Raw genomic sequence first — 21,945 nt, forward strand, 5'->3', positions numbered from 1 at the left:
TATACGTACAGTATATTTAACATTGTTCTGGCTTCATTTATTACAAATGTTTGATCTTGATTAACAGTCTAGAATAATTGATGAATGATTTGTTAAATGTATAAAGCACACAAAAAAACCTCAAAGGATTTTTGTAAAGAAAAGTGCCGCCATCTCATAGTTATCATTTATGCTGTTTGTCGCCACCTGGTGTCCATTAAACGTAATGACAATTTAAAGAACGCTGTCACCTGCTGCCTGGAACTGACCAAGAAACAGAAATAAAGAAACATAACAGAGTCAGGGACGAAATGCTTTAATTCACGCTATAATAGTCACAGTAGGTCTCTAAGTTCACCACTAAAACACTGTAAACGCAAACCTAATGGGCGGGGGGCGAGGGTGGGGGGCGTGGTGTCACGTGACTCTTTAAAAACTCTTGAAGTTGGGTAAAGTGGCAGAAGGTTGCTGAGCAAAATCCCCCAAAACAGACCAAGTGCAGACTGAGAGAGGAGATGGACCTGCTCAATAACATGAATGGAGAAGATGCCAAACAGGTGATTTTTTAAATTAATTTTATTAAAGCTATTTAATATGAATAAAAAAAAAAATACACAAAAACAATCAAGTGAAAGAATACCTGTAACATGTAACTGAGTACAGGAATGAGCTGAGTGTAGTATTTACACTGAGACATTTCAAATATAAATCTTAGTCTGGTCGTTTTATTGGTTTATTGTGTGTGTGTGTGTGTGTGTGTGTGTGTGTGTGTCGCGCACGCACACGCGCACGTGTGTGGGGGGGGACTTTGTAAACTGAATTATTGAGCTGTGTCAGCAAAAGCTCCTACTGAAAGACTTTAAAACAATGATGCAGTTGAACTTTTATTTTTCTTTTAATGTCTAAAAAATGAACATTTTATTTTATCATATATATTTATTATTAATTTTCTATATGTCTATCTATATCTGTATCTATAAAGATATATATTTAATTATTGATATATTTGATCATTTATGCTTTGATCATATTCATATTTATTTATTTATTTATTTATTTATTTATTTATTTCTGCAATGTCTTATCTATCTATCTGTAAATAGGTGGATGGGTGTCAAGTCAGATTAGATGTAAATATGCCTTACTCACGTGAATGTAAGAATGTAGTTCAGAGGCATGTGAAACTGATGAAAGTCATGAGTTCATAAATCCCCTCACACACACACACACACACACACACACACACACACACACACACACACACACACCACACGTGCAAACTGATAACCACGGCCCAGTATTTCAGAAGTAATCTGATCAGATTTCGGTTATCGGATTGGATCTAATCTTGAAAACAGGATTTTCCAAAGGACAAAAATGTATTCCGAAATCAGATTAGATCACGTAATCCAATCTTGCGTTTGATCTGGATCAAATCTTCAGTATATATCCAAAAAAACAAACAAACACAGGATTATCTTGATCCCAGCAGAACGGTGGATTCAGGGAGGATTTCACGAACGAAATCTAGTAAAACTTTAAAACTGGTCAAATAATACAACGTTTATTTCATGTAGTATATACATTTACTTATACACCTGCTTTCTTCAACCGTTCCAGTGATAAAGTAGATAAAGTATACATTAGGCTCCAAATTAAGCCTTTCAGTACAGTAAAGTAAAAAAGAAAAAAAATTGAATTGATTGTCCCCATGAATAATCCCCCGAACAGCTGTCAATATCAAACAAAAATATTATATATAATTTGAACTGTCACGAACCAGTCAAAAGTAGTTTCTAACAACTGCGTCACTTATTACTGTCCTTATTTTGTTAACTATTGGACATTTAGACTTTTTATGATTTCATACGTGTTCAGAATACCCACAGTGTACACGTGAATAATGTATATTTGTTTGTTTGTTTGTAGGAAGCGGATGTGTGTATTGTTTTACTGTGCTGTTTTCTGTCTCGTCAAATGAAAACATTTAAAGTGACCCCATACGTTGTGATATGTAGTCTGATTCAGAGCACCAGTAATCCGGATTTGGTAATCCTGAAAGGTTTGGATCAGGGTGGATCAGGGTGATCCAATCCAATGTTGCTTTTGAAAAACCAACCCAAAAGTACGCTGGATTACTTGATCCTGGATAGCAAAACGTGGGATTTTCAAAACCGGATCATTCTGATCCAGATGAAAAAAAAAACAAAAAACAACATATTGAAGCTGACTGTGTGTGGTTTTCTGCAGGGATCCATGTACCTGGAGGAGCAGCTTAACAAACCGGGCGTGGTGTCGTATATTTTCTCTCTGAAAGAGGGGGTGGGAGCGCTGGCCAAAGCCCTCAGGCTGTTCGAGGTGAGCGTCTGATGTTCTCACATACGCATGACATGCACATATGGACCTACTGATCTTTACTACCAGCAAAACCACGCAAAAGCCGGATATTATGTTCATTTGGGTATGTTCATGAAGAATTATTTCTCATCATATGGTATTAAAAGAAAATCTCCAGACAAATATGAAAACTAGGGGTTCTCCCCAGAAACTATTAAACGGGAGTAAAGCTGGCATGTTCTGACAAAACGATACAAATATTTCATCCCTACACCAGCGTGTCTAGTTCAGGACAGCACATTTTGTGTCGCTTTCAACACAATCAGTGCATTAGTACATTTAGCACATGATGCGTTCAAATACAGCACAACAAATAACACAGAGATTGTGCTGTTTATCCCTACAGTTATCCTAAAATCCTCATTTGTTCGTAGGCGACAATTCTACTAAAATGCTCACAAAATAAACAAACCACTGCATGAAATTCAGGCGACGTTTATTAAGATCGTTCAAACGTTTTGACAGATGTAAGAACTGGAGTCGATGCGTCTTCTTACGAATCTCCCGGCCATCTGGGAGTCCCGCTCCCTTCTGTTTGAAAAGCTGTAAAAGAGTAAAAAGAGTGTTGGTTAGTTGTTAGCTACAAAATATGGACGGATGTCTTTTTGGGCTTTAATTGAGACATCGCGTTACAGAGTCCCAAATTGTGTCGTCTTGGAAACGTGACCTCCGCTCTCCCAACGAACAAAATGGCACTGTAGACTCAGGGGGAAAATCTAGCTAGCTTGCGAATGTTTATTTTCCTGCTTTTAGCACCTCACCGCTGATTTTTTTGCACAACCAACACTACAGAAATAGCGCAAAAGCATTACAGCCTACTGTAACCCCCAAACTCTCTTTTTGTCACATTAACCTTGTGAAGAACTTTTGGCCTCGACATTACTGAGCTAGCTAAGTTCCGCTAGTCACTGACTGTCTGCACCTGTTACCCAGCATTAACATTCACCCAATACATGAACAAACACGGCAAACACGGCACGTTAACGCTAAATAGTGATGAACTTACCAGTGGCCATTTGGTTTCCTCACCTCAGGAATCCGCCTCCGCGGTCACGATCGAAAGCTCAAAGCAAATAGCATTCACCTTGAGGCGAGTTCAGAGTCGTATGATGACGTCCGCAACGTGATTTAACACATCTTGTGTCCGTCACACGTGTGAAATGTTTTTTAAACACATTTATCGGATAAGTCAACACGTGTTGAAATAGTAATAACGCAAAAAGTGCGTAGGATATTCACACGTTCTCTCTGAGAGTGCAGTTGCATCAGAGTCGCAAGCTATACCCCGATAGCAAAAAAAAAAAAAAGTCATTATTTCAATTATTTTATTTCAACACATATTGTCCTTTCTTTATGGACATGTCATCCTGACACTGGAGACTCCTTCCATGAATATTATTGTAAATAAACACCTCCTTACGGAAAATTCCACCGTATAAATTCCACTGTGTGAAGTAAACAAGTCCACTGTGACACGTGTGGCTGAAGTCCATCGCAAATGTTAATGTGAACACTCATGCACGCACGCACACACACTCGTCTCAAAGTGCACATATTGCTTTGAGATCTCATTCTACTTGACTACGTGCAAAAACTCAGTTAGAAATCAAGGCAGAGGTTAAATCAAAGGTATTCGATCGATGTGTCTGTATTAGTGAAATAATCTGTGCTTTCTTGAAACACTGTAGAGTCGTACAGACGTACTAGTTACACACACTTGGGGGAAAAAAACAACAACAGACATATCTGGTAAAGAGCGAGTAAACCTATGAGATCTCACAGGACATGATCCACCTCCTACTCCACCCCCAAAACTCAGATATGACTGTCCACTGACACTGCTCCACTTGGCACATCCACCCACCAATACTAACCCCTCCCAACCCCAGCCACTCCCACCTCCACACGCTGCACCATGTGATTACTTTTCCCATAAAAACATATGAAGTTAAAGTTTCACCCCAACAGGTTAAGGTTGGATCAGCTTTAACCTGATCTCAATGTAGTCTGAGAGGACAGTTCTGCTCAGCGGAATTTCGAACAGCAAAAAAGAGAAACCATGTGATGAAAGCACTAAACATGCTTAATATTCTGGAGTGCAAAAGTTAGTGTCCTCTAAGTTTAATTGATCACCGCAAGACAGTTCACAGGTAGTTAGGATAGTGTCAGGATGGAGGATGTCAGGTAACGAGAACGGGCCAGTATGGTATTTTTGGATATTGATTAAAGCAAAGACTCTATATATAAGTAGACACGACAATTATGTTGAATGAGATTTCAGTTTATTGGATACATTTTTGGATCTATAGCATGCCTTTTCTTTAAACTGTAGAAATAAAAAGCTTAAAATTGATTGATTTTTTTTATTGTTGTTGCATTTGTCCACTCGTATCCACCACATTATCTGAATCTTAGTGACTTTTAAAAAAAAAAAAAAGGTATAAGCTCCACCCCTTCATCATCACAATCATGTCGTATATCCCTGAAAAGCTCATTTCCTGATAACGTTAATTTATGTGCCATTATGATATACACGTTAGTTTGCTTTATAAACCTTATAAACCGCACTAACTAGAGTGAGAAAAAAAAACTTCAATCGTATTGTATGTTTAAAACGTTTTTTGTTTTTTTTTCCCTCAAAATCATTTGACATATTCTAACTAGACAGGTATTACGGAGGATTCTCCCAAAATATTGATTATTGCTGCATGCATTTAAGATGCATGTGAATTTTTATTTACTTATTTATTTGTTTGTTTGTTTATTTGAACAGTGCATGCTATTTTCTTGATTAAACAATAAATAAATGATATATCAACCAACTGTTCTATCATCAAAAGACTAGACCTATAAGGTATGCAGAGTTGTATGCATATTTAAAAGAAATGAAGATTTTCCCAATACAACAGAAACAAGTTTTTGTTCATTATTTGTAAAAATAAATAAATAAATAGATAAATAAATAAATAACAGTAAAGAGGAACATTTTTCTCCTTTTATTTTCACCCAGAAACAATGCGAGGGGCACAAACTTTTTGCAATCAAACGTAGCGTAACAAAAAGTTCTCCAATACAGAAGTAGAATGACAACAGATTATACAGTATAACATTGATGAAGTTTGATATTTGAAAATATCCACAAATACTGCCTTCTGTGTTCTTTTCCTTTGCCGAATTACTGTAGGCTACATACACAGTTCAGTAGGACCCAATGTGGATGCTATAATGCCATAATAATCATGCAAAGTCACTTTTTTTTTCATATTTTAAAAACAGAATCTTATATGTAGCGTGAACGTCCGATCTGTATTGTGGTGTAGCTGTTGTTGTTGCTGTCATGTGAAGGAATGCAGCATCCATGTGGATCCAACTGCTTCCAGATGAGGAAAGAAATCATTAGGAGCCCGTGGTGCGGTGCGGTCCGGTCCGCCTCCTGTACGGACCTATCAGATGGCAGGCGGGACGTCCCCTGCCCTTTTCCAGATAATAAAATATAAATTAAAAACACAAGTCTGCTTTAAAAACAATTTTATGTGCCTATGGTAGAATGCAGTCCTTTGTTTGTGCGTAGCTACACAACAAACAAACTGTAGATTATTTCACATATTGATTCAGATTATTCCTGTTAGTTTCAGAATGTGCAAAAGTACACACAAACACACACACACACACACACACACACACACACACAACCCTAAGATGCTCAATAACACCACAGTACAGTACAATATGTCTGTTATTGTATCTAAGAACAGATACAGAACAGCACAGCACCCCCTAGTGTCCAAACTCCCCCAACATACTGTAAATTATTAAGCAATCCTAAAGATCAAAAAAGCATGAGTATAAAGCATATTTATAAATGCATGAGTGTATGGCTGCATAATGCCAGGTTACTTTATAATACGCATGATAATAACTGCTCATAAAAACACGAATATTCTAATGCGCTATAGCACAAGCTCTGGTAGAGTTCCTGTACTATTATATAACCTGACGCTGTGATGTCATACCTATGCTTTAATAATGGTTATAAAGAAGGATGTGGTATTATTATGAAGTCATATGCATGCCTTATGAGCACTTATACATATTTAGGTCTGGCGTTCCAAGGTGTTTACATCACATAACACATTGTAATGCGTTATAAATACGCGGTTCATGCACACTGTCATGCGACATAAAACTAAAGAATCATGTTCAAGTGATGAAGGGGTCGAGCCTCGTAATTTTAACTATAAACTCCCTGAAGAATGAAAAAGACACACCAAGAGACACAAACAAAAAGGCAACGTATACGAATTTATATTAATAAGAAGCTCTAAAATATGTTTTCGACAGCAATGTCAGATGTAAATTAGCAATGTGAATGAGACTTTTATCTTTCCTGTATCTTTATCTTTCTATCGTACTTCAATATAGTACTTGTCGGTGTCTCATAATTATTCATGAGACTGCGTGTTCTTATCCTATGAGAAGACGCTGCCTCTTAATTATTCATGACAGCACGTGGCGCTTTCCTAAAACAGACGTGCCCCTGTCTTCCTCATCCTGCCTTGCCCTGTCACACCCACTCATCTCCCTTCTTCTCCCAGCCATCCAGGCCCATTTAAGTTTCATTTTTCAAAAAGATTGTGAGGTAGACTTGAGCTGAAAGAGGGGGGTTTCATGACCCTTTAAATCAAAATGCAATATTTATACAAGTCGATCTCATTCATCGTACAATTCTACATTCAGTGTGTTCTAATGTAATCGACAGGAAAAGGGAATCAACCTGACGCACATCGAGTCACGGCCGTCGCGCATGAACAAGGCAGAGTACGAGTTCTTCATCAGCGTGGACAAGTCATACCCGGTCCTGGACGAGGTCATCAAGGGCCTGCGCAACCAAATCAGCGGTCAAGTGCACGAGCTGTCGCGTAACAAGCAGAAAGACACATGTGCGGGAGTGAGATCGCCTTTTACAGACATCTTAGCATATTAGCGTACATTGTAGTGAAAGATCTATCAATATACATCAAAAAGTGTAAACACACCCATGTCGTAAAGTATGATGAAGTCATGAACATGATGTAGCTGGTGTAGCTAACCACCTAGCTAGCTGTTTCTGAGATAGTTTTTTCCACGTGTCACAGTTTTTAGTTATCTGTATTCTCTTAAGTCTCCATTTACATCATTATTTTCTCAGCAATTTAGTTGTTTAATGCTATGCTTTTTTTTTCAGATATATTTTAAAAAGATACGATAGCAACTACAATTGTCACTAACATTAGCTGAGTTAGCTTGCTAGCTTCACATCCTAGCGTAGCTTATAGTGTAATAGTTTGCCTGTAGCCTAAGCGTATTTTATATCACAAATGTACTGTGTGTGTATATATATATATATATATATATATAATATGGATATCGATTTAGTGCTGTACTGTGAATAAGTCTTTAGTGAGAATGAAAAAGAATGAAGAAAGGAAGAAAGAAAGATTGGGGGGGAGAATGAAAGAAAGAAAGAAAGAAACAAAGATGTGAGCAAAAGAAAGAAAGAAAGAGATATGAGAAAGAAAGAAAGAAATAATAAAATAAACGAACAAAGACTTGAGTGAGTGAAAGAAAGAAAGAAAGAAAGAAAGAAGGAAATTAAAAAACAAACAAAAGAAGTGAGTGAAAGAAAGAAAGAAACAAAGAAGTGTGTGAAGAAAGAAAAACAGAAAGAAAGAAAGAATAAAACAAACAAACAGAAATAAAGTGAGTGAAGGAAAGAAAGAAACAAAAAGAAGTAAGTGAAAAAAGAAAGAAAGAATGAAAGACAGATGCAAAAAAGAAAGATGTAAGAAAAAGAAAGAAAGAAAAATAAACAAAGTAGTGAGTGAAGAAAGAAAGAAAGAAAGAAAGAGTAAAACAAACAAACAAAAATAAAGTGAGTAAAAGAAAGAAAGAAACAAAAAGAAGTAAGTGAAAGAAAAAAAGAATAAAAAACAAACAAAGAAGGGAGCGAAAGAAAGAAACAATGGAAGATAAGATAAAATAAATATTGTAATTGTGAGCAGATTGCTGTGGTATAAAAGTTGAGGACGTGATGTTAAAGGAAAAGGATCAACATCAGTAACCGGGTCTCATCACATCACTTCATCACTGATTGTTTTCCTATAACAGCACAACCCCAATGATCTATAGGCCATTAATGACATTACAGGACCGACTTCCTAGTCTTGTAGCTGGATTTAGCTGAAACACCAACAATGCGTCGAAGAGGATTTAAAACCCCATGGGCTGAATATGAGTCAGTATGGTTTGAGGTTTGAGGTTAGATGTTTGAGGTTTGAGGTTGGAGATTTGAGGTTGAAGGTTTGAGGTTAGAAGCTGGAGGTTAGAGGTTTGAGGTTAGAGGTTTGAGAGTAGAGTTTTGAGGTTAGAGGTTTGATTTTGGAGGTTTGAGGTTAGAGGTTTGAGGTTAGAGGTTGAAGATTTGAGGTTGAAGGTTTGAGGTTAGAAGTTGGAGGTTAGAGGTTTGAGGTTAGAGGTTTGATTTTGGAGGTTTGAGGTTTGAGGTTGGAATTCGAGGTTGGAGTTGGAGGTTTGAGGTTGGAATTGGAGGTTGGAGTTGGAGGTTTGAGGTTGGAGGTTGGAGTTAGAGGTTGGAGGATGGAGGTTAGAGGTTTAAGTTTGGAGGTTAGAGGTTTGAGGTTTGATGTTGGAGTTGGAGTGGCCACTGCTCTGCACAGAAATCCAGAAACACTCGAGACACACAAAACACAACAACATACAGGAACTGTGCGCACTACACATGAATACTTTTGCACAAGAGGACTGAGCCAGCAGATAAACCTGCAGCAGGAGCTGATGTGTCTCACTCTCTGGTGCGACAGTGTGAAAGAACAACAACTAATCACTGTACTCATGTGGTCTCTACAGTGCCGTGGTTCCCCACAAACCTCCAGGACCTGGACCGATTCGCCAACCAGATTCTGAGCTACGGGTCTGAGCTGGATGCTGATCATCCTGTAAGGCACAGTGTGTGTGCGCATGTGTGTGTGTTTGTGTGTATGTGTGTGTGTGAGCATGTGTGTGTGTATGTGTGTGTGCATGTGTGTGTATGCATGTTTGTGTGTGTTCATGTGTGTGTGTCTGTGTGTGTGTGTGTGTGTGTTTGGCGGGGGGGGTTCTGAGGGATGCATAGTTCACACGTGTGTCACTCCGTCCTTCGTTCTCTATTCTAATGGAAACAGCATCAAATTGATGTCATCACTTTAATTGAGCCCCTGTAATTATAAATAATTGCACCCTTTCCAGTCGCCATTAAACCCAAATGCATTCATCATGAGCAGCAAACACTCTACAAAGGCTTCATTTGAATACGGCTCCCAAGCCAAACCCAGCACTAATGATTAATATAGATATATATATATAGATATATATAAAAGGGCCAGGAGTAGATGTGGATCTTGGTTTGGACTTGGTGTCGTACCGGAGGTTCTGACGTTGTTGTGTGTCATTCGCAGGGATTTAAGGACGAGGTCTACAGAGCCAGACGAAAGGAATTCGCTGACATCGCCTACAACTACAGACAGTAATTACTGACCACGAGAAAAACTTCTCCCTAGTCTCTAAAAGCTTTTCTCTTTCTCTCGCCCTCTCTCCCTCCCACACGGGCACGGGGCCATCGAGATCCACCCCAGCTCCAGCTCTTTCCCCTGAGTGTGTTTTTGTATGCCTTTTATGGAAAATTACCCCTGACCAACAAAAGGGGGGAAATTACAGGGTGCCGGTGCGCACGCCGCTTTGTCCTCATAATAGAGCTGCATTATTCACATGAGCACTACAAAGGCCAGGAGTGCTCAATGAAACGCCCACTATGGAAACATGCATTTACATAGCAGTGTGGAAACACACACACACACACACACACACACACACGCTCACACACACACACACACGAACCATGAGCCCACTAATTCCTTTCTAAACCTACAAAATGTCACATCATTCTAGTTTTTTTTCTCAGCGTGTATATAGTTTCCTATAGCAGTTACAGGTTCTACAGAGAACCTTTAAAGGTTCCATCAGTGGAACCATAAGGATTCTAGGTGAAGCCTCTGTTACAGGGGGTCTTATTATTTAGTATCTGAATACGTTTTTATTTCTTAACTCTTAAGGAACCTTCTGTTGTAGGGTTCTGTTTAGAACCGTGAGCAGTTCTACCAGACAGAACCAAAAACAACAAAAACATTTCTTATGGTTCTAGATTTGACCTACAGTTTTAACTGCCGGCATGTTGTTGATTTTTAAATAGAACCTTTAATGGTTCCACTAATGAGTCCTTTAGGGTTCTATGTTTGAGTGTACTTTTTTGTGAGTGTACCTTACAATAAAAATTCTATGTAAACCCTTTGTGATGGGGAAAGCCTTGGTTGTAGGGTTCTGTTGTAGGGTACCAAAAAACACAAGTTCTAGATTTTACCTTCATTTTTAAGACTGTAGCTTCCTATAGGAGATCTTCTTCAAACCCTGTCTTGTAGGCAGAACGCTGTTCTACAGTTCTACATAGGGTTCCATCCGTTAACCCTTAAGGGTTTATTTCTCCTAAAAGGATTTATTTAGAACCTTCTCTGTTTGGCCAACCTTCTGTTGTTGGGTTCTATAGAGAACCTTTAAGGGTTCCTGTAGGGTTCTATATTTTTACTCTCTTTCTAAGAGTGTAGTTTTCTTAAAAAGTTCAACCTTTTTGATAGGGAAATACTTGTATGTTTTAGGGTTCTACATAGAGCTTTACCTTAAGGGTTCTAGGGAAAGGGTTCTCTTTTATAGGGTCATCAAAAGTAATCACTTTACAAAAACATGCATCTTAGTACAGGAGTTCTACACAGAACTTCCAATAACAGGCAAAACTCTGATATACAGTTCTACCAAGGGTTCCATCAGTTAACCCATAAAGGTTCTAGATTAGGGTTCTTTTTATTTCTAAAATTGTACATTTCTACAGAGGATTTACTTAGGGTCCGCTCTGATAGGGGGAACTTCGGTTGTAGGTTTCTATACAGAACTTTTAAAGGTTCCTTTAGGGTTGTATATTTTAGAGTTCCACCAGAAGAACAACATGAAAAAACACTTTTTATTGTTCTAGATTTAATAGCGTAGCTTCTCTGTAAGGTTTTAAATAGAACCTTTAATGGTCCTTTAAGAGTCCTTTATGGTTCTATATTTGAGAAAAGTACTTTTCAAATGTAAGCTTTTTGCAAAAGTGCAATATGAGCTTCCTCTAAGCTTTTTCACCCTACATCAATATTATGTAGCTACATGGAGAATTATGCAAAAAGATTAAAAAATTTTTTGTTATAAGTGTAAAGTATAAAGAAAATGTGGGAGTATTTACAGTTCCTTGGGTTTAATAGGTGAGTTTATTGTTCATGTGCTCTGTCCACAGTGGTCAGCCGATCCCACGTGTGGAGTACACGGCGGAGGAGAAAGCCACATGGGGAACTGTGTTCAGAGAGCTGAAGACCTTGTATCCCACTCACGCGTGTCGCGAGCACAACCGCGTCTTCCCTCTGCTGGAGGAGTACTGCGGCTACCGCGAGGACAACATCCCTCAGCTCGAGGACGTCTCCATCTTCCTGCAGTGTAAGGCTCTGCACCAATATATTTCCATTCAGGCCTCCCTGGCAATGAGATAGAGTGTCTGTAGAAACATGAGAGCAACTGTAAGCTTGAATGCAACTGCTCAGACTTTTATATCACCAAGAATGCAACTGGTTATTAGACTGTCGCATGACATCGAATTAATCTCAACGATAGAAGAAGCAATGCAAATAAAGTGCAGCGCGGGATATAAGAGGTAAGGAATAAAACACTCGGAAGGAGGATGTTATGGGAAATTAATCAACAACACGGCGTTTTAAATCCTCTTATACCACAGCGACTTGTCGACGAACGCATCATACTATTTATCCATTTAGAGTTGCATTTAACGTTCAGTTAGTTCCTGTTATCACTTGCATTATAGCAGCTAGAAACGGTTCGCTTTCTCAAAATATTGATAATATGATCATACTGATGTTGCATTTTTCCCAGCATGCACCGGTTTCCGTCTGCGCCCGGTGGCAGGGCTGCTGTCGTCTCGGGACTTCCTCGCTGGTTTAGCCTTCCGTGTGTTTCATTCCACCCAGTACATCCGGCACGGATCCAAGCCCATGTACACACCTGAGCCGTGAGTAGAGCTCACACACACACTCGCACCCTCAACCATTCCAGTCATCTATTCTTGATCATCAACTATTGTTGATTTCAGAGACATCTGCCATGAGCTGTTGGGCCACGTTCCTCTGTTTGCAGACCCTGGGTTTGCTCAGTTCTCACAGGTTTGCTTCTTCTTTAGATAAACACTACAGATTAGTACAGAGACATACATCTGAATGCCACATCATGCATAGCTTTACTCTGAAATGATAAAGACAACAAGACTATTAACATGCTGCTTGTTTTGGATTTTTTTGCGAACCCATACGGCTTTCTGATGCACATTCAAATCATTTAACTACAAAATGCCAAAGGGGGTGAAAACCTTTGAGCGTACTGATAAAGATATCTAATATAAGAACTATATAAGAGTTCTAATATAAGAATACTACTATAAGACCAAATTGTAAAAAAAAAAAACAGGGCCTTTTGTTTTTCATTTTATTCACCCAGAAACAATGGGGGATGTAAACTTTTGCACTGAGTAAATAATATCTTAATGGTTTTCTTTCTTGACAGGAAATTGGCCTGGCGTCCCTTGGAGCCCCTGACGAGTACATTGAGAGGCTTGCTACAGTGTGTATTACGTAGTTATAGTTAGTTATAGTTGAAGTAACGTACCACCCCAACTCCAAAAAAGTTGGGACGCTGTGTAAAATGCAAAGAAATGTAAATAAAAACAGAATGCAACGATTTGCAAATCTCATAAACCCATATGTTATTCACAGTAGAATATTGAAAACATATCAGATGTTTAAACTGAGGAAATGTACCATTTTGAGGGAAAAAAAAAAAGGAAAAAGAATTTCAAATTTCAATTCGTCTGACCACAGAACAGTTTTCCACTTTGCCTCAGTCCATTTTAAATGAGCTTTGGCCCGGAGAAGACGGCGGCGTTTCTGGATCATGTTCACATATGGCTTCTTCTTTGCATGATAGAACTTTATCTAGCGTTTGTGGATGGCACGGCGAACTGTGTTCACAGACAATGAGTTCTAGAGGTGTTTCTGAGCCCATGCAGTGATTTCCATTACAGAATCATGCCTGTTTTTAATGCAGTGCCGCCTGAGGACCCGAAGATCACGAGCATGCAATATTGATTTTCACCCTTGTCCCTTGCGCACAGAGATTTCTCCAGACACCTTATTTTTAATACCTTTTGATGATATTATGTACTGTAGATGATGAGATATTCATAAGCTTCGCAATTTTACGTTGAGGAACATTATTCCGAAATTGTTCTATAAATTGTAGATGCAGTTTTTCGCAGATTGGTGAACCTCTGTCCATCTTTACTTCTGAGAGACTCCGCCTCTCTAAGATACTCCTTTTATATCCAATCATATCACTGACCTGTTCCCAATTAACCTCCAGCTTAACCTCCAGTGTCTTTTTACTAAAACTTACTTTTCCAGCCTTTTTCAGTCCCAACTTTTTTGAGACGAGTTGCGGCCATCAAATTCAAAATTGCCTTATGTTTTTCCTCAAAACGGTACATTTCCGCAGTTTAAACATTTGAAATGTTTTCTATGTTCTACTGTGAATAACATACGGGTTTATGAGATTTGCAAATCATTGCATTCTGTTTCTATTTACATTTTACACAGCGTCCCAACTTTTTTTGGAATTGGGGTTGTAATATAATGTAGTGGAACATAATGTAATTTAATGCAACTTAACATAACGTAGCTTAATGTAACATCAAAAACAAACTTCCAGACATAATGCTAACAGTATGCTAAGACGAATCTAGAAAATTTGTGTAGCTTCCTAAAGGAGTTCTATTTGAAACTACCTTTGACAAGCAAAACTTTATTATAGGGATCTACAAAGAACCTTTAAGGGTTCCATCAATGACCCTTTAGGTGTTCTAAGCAAAACCTTTGCTGTAGGGTTCTTTAAAAAAAATAATAATAATTTTTATATCTTAAAAAGTTTTTATTTGGGACCCACTCTTATAGCAAAACATTGTATTGTAGGGTTCTATTCAGAACATTTAAGGGTTTCACAAATTTTTACAGTTCTAGATCTGAAGATTTCCTATTTAAGAGTGTAGCGGCCCAAAGGGGTTCCACCTTTTGTAGACCTGTGTTAATCATTACCAGTTCTCTCCCTCGGCAACAATCACTTGCAAACATAAATTTATATAAAATAGTTAGCCTAATGTTAGCTAGCTTGCTAAGTTTTAATCACATAAGACTTAGCCTGACATTGGCTAGGCTAGCTAAGGAAGTCAACTAGCTGTTGTTGGAGAGGTTCGGTTAGCTAAGCTAGCTATTTAGCTGTACTATACAAGCATAGTGTTGTAATTAGGTAGCTGACTAGCTTAGCTAATGTAGCTGAATCAGGTTGTGCTACTTCTGGGGGTTTCTTGCTCTTCAGCTTCAGCTTTCTGATATTGTAAGATTGGATTACTGTGTTTTTGTGGTTTTTTTGTATTTGTAGGTTTACTGGTTTACTGTAGAATTTGGACTTTGTAAGCAAGGCAAAAACATAAAGGCCTATGGAGCAGGTCTGCTCTCATCATTTGGAGAACTACAGGTGAGAAAGTCATTCCCATTAATAATTAATTCATAGCTAACCACTTTGGAAGTAGACTTTTTCTGATAACACTGGCTAAGTTTACAAGTTGTGATGCGATGTTGATATTTCTCTACCTGTTCTGTTCTATCTCTGTTCTCTATCAGGGCTTAGTGATAGCACTGTTTAATTAGAGTACAGTTTTAGTCAAACAGGGCTTTTTCTCAGTAATTTATCAACACATCTGAGGAAAATGTTGATATTCGTGATACATTTCTGTGTTAAATTATCTGTATAACACAAATAACAGTTATATACTGTCACGTCTCGTGACGGAGCGGAAGATAAGGCGGATGCAACCGCAGTTTGAACGAGAGTTTTATTTAAAGAAAGACAGGCAGACGAATCCAAATCGTAATCCAAAACGTAATCCAAAACATGCAAGGTCAGATGATCGGCAAACAGGCATTAACTTGGGCAAGGCAGAGATCAAGGTCGTGGTACGGAAAACAGAGTCGATAAACAAAACATGAAACGTGGCATACAGCGAGGGACTGGTAGCGGAGAAACCAGTAAACTAAACTAACGAGCCTAAACATGAAACTGACTATGACTATGGAACGCATTAAACACATCTACTCTATTCTAGTCAAATATTCCGCATTGAGTGTTGCGAGGCATGCGGTATATATGCTGACATGATTACCCTCGCAACTGCTAACAGCTGAGGATAATCCAGACACACGTGACATGACAACCAATGACAGGACGGGGAGGAGACATGACATAAACAATAAGAAAAGCACATGTTGAAATGTCACTGCTGTCAGCATTGGAAAAGCAGGTGCTTGCGAATTCGCGCTTAGAGCACGCTGCTTCAAGGGGGAATCATGACAGAATCCCCCCAAAAGGCACTCCTCCCGGAATGCCCCGAGACATCCAACTTCTTTGGCGGCCCCGGCCCCCTGGGCAGAATGTCCCAAGCATAGCCAGACCACCGCATGGTGTTCTTGGCGGAGCAGGGAAACAAAGCGCTGTACTCAGCAGAGCAGGGAAGCAGGGTGGCGTCCTCGGCGGAGCAGGGAAGCAGAGCGACGTCCTCGGTGGAGCAGGGAAGCAGAGCGACATTCACAGCAGGACAAGCAGGCTGAACGAAGTCATCGGCGGAGCATGAAGGCAGAGCGACGTCCTCGGCGGAGCAGGAAAGCAGAGCGACGTCCTCGGCTGAACAGGGAAACAGAGCGCTGTACTCAGCAGAGCAGGGAAGCAGGACGACGTCCTTGTCAGAGCATGAAAGCGGAGCGACGTCCCCGGCTGAACAGGTAGGCAGAGCGACAACCACAGCCGGGCAGACAGGCTGGGCGAAGTCCTCGGCAGAGCATGAAGGCAGAGCGGCATCCTCGGCGGAGCAGGAAAGCAGAGCGACGTCCTCGGCTGAACAGGGAAACAGAGAGCTGTACTCAGGAGTGCAGGAAAGCGAAGCGAAATCCCCTGTAAGGCCAGGGAGAGGAGCATGGATCTCCATGAAGCCAGAGAGAGGAGTGTGGGTCTCCGTGAGGCCAGGGAGAGGAGCATGGGTCTCCGTGAGGCCAGGGAGAGGAGCGTGGGTCTCCGTGAGGCCAGGGAGAGGAGCGTAGCTCTCCTTGAAGCAGGAGGGGGGAACGATGTTCACCATGGAGCAGGAAGGCTGCGCAATGACCTCAACTGAACAGGGAGGCTGAATGACGACCTCAGCTGAACAGGAAGGCTGAGCGACGTCCACAGCTGAGGTTGCAGCTCTGGAGTTGAGATCTCCTCGTAGATCTCAGGCTGGGGCTCTGAGGTCACCAGGTGAACCCTAGGCATGGGCAGAACTTGGGCGGCCGTGTTGGTAGACTCGGGCGTGAGCAAAACTTGGCTGCGCGTGTCGGCAGACTCAGGCTTTGGCAGAACTTGGGTGGTCGTGTCAGCAGACTCAGGCATGAACAGAACTTGGCTGTGCGTGTCAGCAGACTCGGGTGTGAGCAGAACTTGGCTGTGCGTGTCAGCAGACTCAGGCGTGAGCAGAACTTGGGCGACCAGGTCGGTAGACTTGGGTGTGGGCTGAACTTGGGCGACCGGGTCGGTAGACTTGGGCGTGGGCTGAACTTGGGCGACTGGGTCGGTAGACTTGGGCGTGGGCTGAACTTGGTCCGCAGGTTTGAACTTGAGCATGACTTGGTCAGCAGGCTTGGACATGAGCATGACTTGGTCAACTGGGTCAGCAGGCTTGGACGTGAACAGAACTTGGTCAGCAAGTTTGGACTTGAGCATGACTTGGTCAGCAGGCTTGGACATGAGCATGACTTGGTCAGCAGGCTTGGACATGAGCATGACTTGGTCAACTGGGTAAGCAGGCTTGGACGTGAACGGAACTTGGTCAGCAAGTTTGGACTTGAGCATGACTTGGTTAGCAGGCTTGGACATGAGCATGACTTGGGCAGCAGGCTTGGACATGAGCATGACTTGGTCAACTGGGTCAGGAGGCTTGGACGTGAACGTAACTTGGTCAGCAGGTTTGGACGTGAGTCGAACTTGGTTAACTGGGCTGGACATGAGCGGAACCGGGTCAGCAGGCTTGGACATGAGCGTGACTTCTGGCTGTAGTGTCATTGGGGCTTTTCTGTGTAAACGGTTGTGCTGACGCCAGCTGCTCTTGAAGCATTCCTTGGAGCAGAAGAAAGCTTCCCAGAGGCCCAGCTTCTTGCATACATCTCGGAGAATTCTCCCCCGTGTTGGCCGGAACCTGAAGCGGATCGCTGGTTACTGCCCTGTCCATCTCCTCATAATAGAGGTTGAATGGCGGGTCCGCCTGGGGCTGTCCATTGACTCTCCACCCCAGTAAATCAAGACGACGAAGTTGTCCGGGCTGTGAAAACTCCTCCATAAACAGTTCTGAAAATTGTGAGACATTATGGAGGGCTGAGGACCCAGCACTCACCAGCTGCTCCGCCCAGTCACGGGCGCAAAACCGGGACACCATGAACCGATCCACTGTCTCTTATTAGGTTTGGGATATGCCAGGCTGCAAAAATACACCTGGCAGATAAACAGAAACTCCAGCGGGTAGCTCCCCAATCCCGCTGTCTCTGGCGGAAGCTCGACATCGTACCTTTGAGGAAATTGCACGGACGAAAAACGCGGCCAGCAATCCGAGCATTCCCTGATGAGGTATTGTCCAATTACTTCCCTGGTTTCTGTAGCTTGACTTCTCTCTCATCCTCGTGCTGCTTCCGTGGTGCGGCAGAATATTCTGTCACGACTCGTGACGGACCAGAAGATAAGGCGGATGCAATCGCAGTTCAAACGAGAGTTTTATTTACAGAAAGACAGGCAGACGAATCCAAATCGTAATCCAAAACGTAATCCAAAACATGCAAGGTCAAACGATCGGCAAACAGGCATTAACTTGGGCAAGGCAGAGATCGAGGTCGTGGTACGGAAAACAGGGTCGATAAACAAAACATGAAACGTGGCATACAGCGAGGGACTGGTAGCGGAGAAACCAGTAAACTAAACTAACAAGCCTGACTATGACTATGACTATGACTATGGAACGCATTAAACACATCTACTCTATTCTAGTCTAATATTCCGCATTGAGTGTTGCGAGGCATGCGGTATATATGCTGACATGATTACCCTCGCAACTGCTAACAGCTGAGGGTAATCAATTTCGGTATTTACATTATTTGTATAATAAACATAACAGCTACGCATCGCAATGCTAAATGTAAATACAGTGTAATTTTAGTCATAATGTGGCTTTTCTTGGTAATTCGTCAACACATCTGAGTAAAATGTTGATATTACCGGCAAATTTCTATATTTACATTGTTTGCATAATTAACATAACCGCTATATACCGCTTCGCTAACTGTAATTACAGTGTACTTTTAGCCATAATGTGCTTTTTCTTAGTCATTTATCAACATATCTGAGGGAAATTATATTCCTAATCATTGTTAACATGATAAACATAACAGATAGGTACTAGCCAAGTAAATCAAGCTAGTAAATGGTCAGTGTGTATGTTTCCCAGTTGCATAAGAACAGTGTTCTGACAGTGTTAACCTCTCAAGCAAGATGTGTATAGTGTCAGGAGCACAAATTCTTTTACGAGTATGATTTCTTATGTGACCGTTTTTGTTTGAATGTCAATAAAAAGAATTTAGTATCTGTAATATAATCCAACTAACTGAGGAAATATATTTCTATCCTGCAGTACTGCTTGTCTGACAAACCAAAAACCATGCCCTTCGAGCCAGAGAAGACCAGTGTGCAGAAATACCCCATCACTGAATTCCAGCCGGTCTACTACGTGGCCGAGAGCTTTGAGGACGGCAAAGAGAAAGTCAGGTATGCGTGACTACGAAGGATCGCTCCAACCCTGTTGCTGAGAACATGTATCTTGTCTTCTCTCGACTGATTGGTGGTTTTCATACATTACAGGAAGTTTGCTGCCACCATCCCAAGACCATTCTCTCTGCGCTATAATGCCTACACTCAGAGCATCGAGGTTCTAGACAACACCCAAAAACTGCGCAACATGGCTGACAGCATCAGCAGTACGTGTTTAGCTTTGTGTGCTGTTTAAACAGATCATGTGATAGGCAGTTTTTAATAATAATATACTGTGCTCAAAGATTCACTTTAAGAATTCCACAAAAAAATTCTTTACAAAGTTAAGTGTTCATACATGCTTGTAAAAAAAAAAAAAAAAAAAAAAAAGATTTCTAACACACTTAGAAAATCTGGTTCCTCAAGGGTTCACTAGACAGTTAGGTATTCTTGCAATCTTAGGAAAATGGTTCCTGAATAGGTCTCTAAATAGTTAAGGGTTCTTACACTTTTTTTTGAAATTTTTGATAGTTCTAGGTTTTTTTTTTCCTACAAGAGCTTAACTTGAAACCTTCTCAAATAAGAAAACCATCTGTTGTAGCATTCTACGTAGACCTTTAAGAATTCTGCCAGAAGGAAAAAGTACAAGACCACCATTTTAGCCATGCAGCTACATACTAAAAGGGGTTCTACTCGGGATCATCTCTGTTTTAGAGTTCTACATAGAACTTTCCATGGAGTCCACTAGAAGTAGAAGGCAAAGAACCTTTTAGGATTCTACACTTGACCTTTTCTAAGAGTGTAGCCTCTTTAACGTTTTCTACTTACACTTTATTTGCTAGGAAAACCCTATGTTGTAGGGTTCTACATAGAACCTTTCAGGGTTCCTCCAAATGGACAAGGTGACAAATATATTCCATGGTTCTACATTTTCATTTTTTTTGATGGGTGTAGCTTCCTTGAGGGTTTCTACTTAAGGGTTCCACAGATGAATCAATTAGGGTTTTATATTTTACTGTGTAGCTTTCTTAACGGGTTTCTACGTGAACCCTTGCTGACAGGGAAACCCTCTGTTGCAGGGTTCTACATAAAACCTTTCATTGTTCCTCCAGAAAGCCAAGCCAAAGAACACCTTTTACGGTTCTAGATTTGACACTTTTTTAAAAAAAAAAAAAAAATTTGTAAGAGTGTAACTTCCTAAATAGATTTTAGCTTAAAACCATTTTTGTTAAGGAAATACACATTTGTATGGTTCCAAACATTTCCATCTAAGAACCTTTTAGGGATCTACAGTATATTTTAACGTCCTTATTTTTTCTGAAGAGGCATGTGCTAATCAACATACTAATCATTACTTCTGAGGACGCATGACCAAACTCTAGATATCCTTCAATGAATAATTAAAAAAAAACTTTAATAAGCCTTAAATAATGAATTGATGGATTGCAGTTTTAATAAAAACTGACCAAAGTTCTTATCATTTCTGTTTCAGGTGAGATGGGGATCCTGTGCAGCGCTCTGGAGAAGATGGAGTAGAACAGATATCAGTGAATAAACAGACAGTTCTGAGCATTTAAACAATTAAACAACGTCAAATTCTGGTCCAAATGAGTTTTAAAACCCACCGTGCGCTCATACAGAGAGAAGTTCGATATATGAAGTATTCTTGTGTCTTAGAAAACGTTTATATCCAAGTATTTAAGCATTCATTTGCAGGCCATGAATATTTTTAGTCATCCATAGCAGTATGGTTACTTGTTTGGACGATTACAGAATTTGTATGTTTTAATCTTTTTAATTAGTTTGGCTTTTAAAGCACTTTTGGACCTTACGCATCCTAATATTTGTATTGTTTTCAAATAACCCACATCATTATGTTCATTCTTTAATTTGCAACACATGCTAGAGCTGATTATGATCATAACTGAATGTGCGATTTTAGGGAAGGGGGGGATGTCCTTTAGATGCAATTCCGGCTATGTTACTAATTTCATTTCAGAATCATTATTTGTTCTTTTATGTTTTAAATCGGGCACAAAAAGCGCGCTTTTTCCGTCAATAGCCTTTAAAGTCGCCTAATCATCCGACATTGTGCAGATAACAGATTTCCCAGTAACCATTATCTCAAAATAATTGACAACGGGATAATAACAAGCGACATTTAAGCTGGCTGCTGCATATTGTTTAATAGCCCTTTGATAAATAGACAAAGAGATATAATGAGCTAAATGTATCATTAGCTTCATGTCAGTCTCATATAAATCTTTCTCGTTTCAGCTTTTTTTTCCCTGCATGCCTGTTTGTTTAATCATATACACCTGCTCGACGAACATGTATTAATATGTCTGATGACCATATATATATATATATATATATATATACAGCCTGACTGCGAGAAAATGTGTGCAGTGCATGAGATCTGTATTCAATAAAGATTTAATTATTGATATTTTGTGCATAATG

General features: G+C 40.2%; 1 protein-coding gene across 1 annotated transcript; it reads left to right on the plus strand.

Annotated features, from left to right (window-relative positions):
- The first annotated feature begins 408 nt into the window (after positions 1-408).
- On the plus strand, positions 409-21,931 carry pah (phenylalanine hydroxylase). The gene is made up of 13 exons (XM_053650184.1): positions 409-536; positions 2,230-2,337; positions 7,136-7,316; positions 9,283-9,371; positions 9,870-9,937; positions 11,792-11,988; positions 12,439-12,574; positions 12,656-12,725; positions 13,123-13,179; positions 15,049-15,144; positions 19,367-19,500; positions 19,594-19,709; positions 20,975-21,931. Exons 1-13 carry the CDS (start codon positions 495-497, stop codon positions 21,016-21,018), a joined length of 1,338 nt encoding a protein of 445 aa, XP_053506159.1. The 5' UTR covers positions 409-494; the 3' UTR covers positions 21,019-21,931.
- The last annotated feature ends 14 nt before the right edge of the window (positions 21,932-21,945 follow it).

The sequence above is a fragment of the Ictalurus furcatus genome, chromosome 19 (assembly GCF_023375685.1).
Source record: "Ictalurus furcatus strain D&B chromosome 19, Billie_1.0, whole genome shotgun sequence".
NCBI lineage: Eukaryota > Metazoa > Chordata > Actinopteri > Siluriformes > Ictaluridae > Ictalurus > Ictalurus furcatus.

What these genes read in the sequence shown, in the direction of transcription:
- pah (XM_053650184.1), top strand. Translation starts at nt 495, where the DNA reads ATGGACCTGCTCAATAACATGAATGGAGAAGATGCCAAACAG. An exon ending in AAGCCCTCAGGCTGTTCGAG is followed by an intron (nt 2,338 to 7,135) that starts GTGAGCGTCTGA and finishes TGTAATCGACAG; the next exon opens with GAAAAGGGAATCAACCTGAC. An exon ending in ATCGCCTACAACTACAGACA is followed by an intron (nt 9,938 to 11,791) that starts GTAATTACTGAC and finishes CTCTGTCCACAG; the next exon opens with TGGTCAGCCGATCCCACGTG.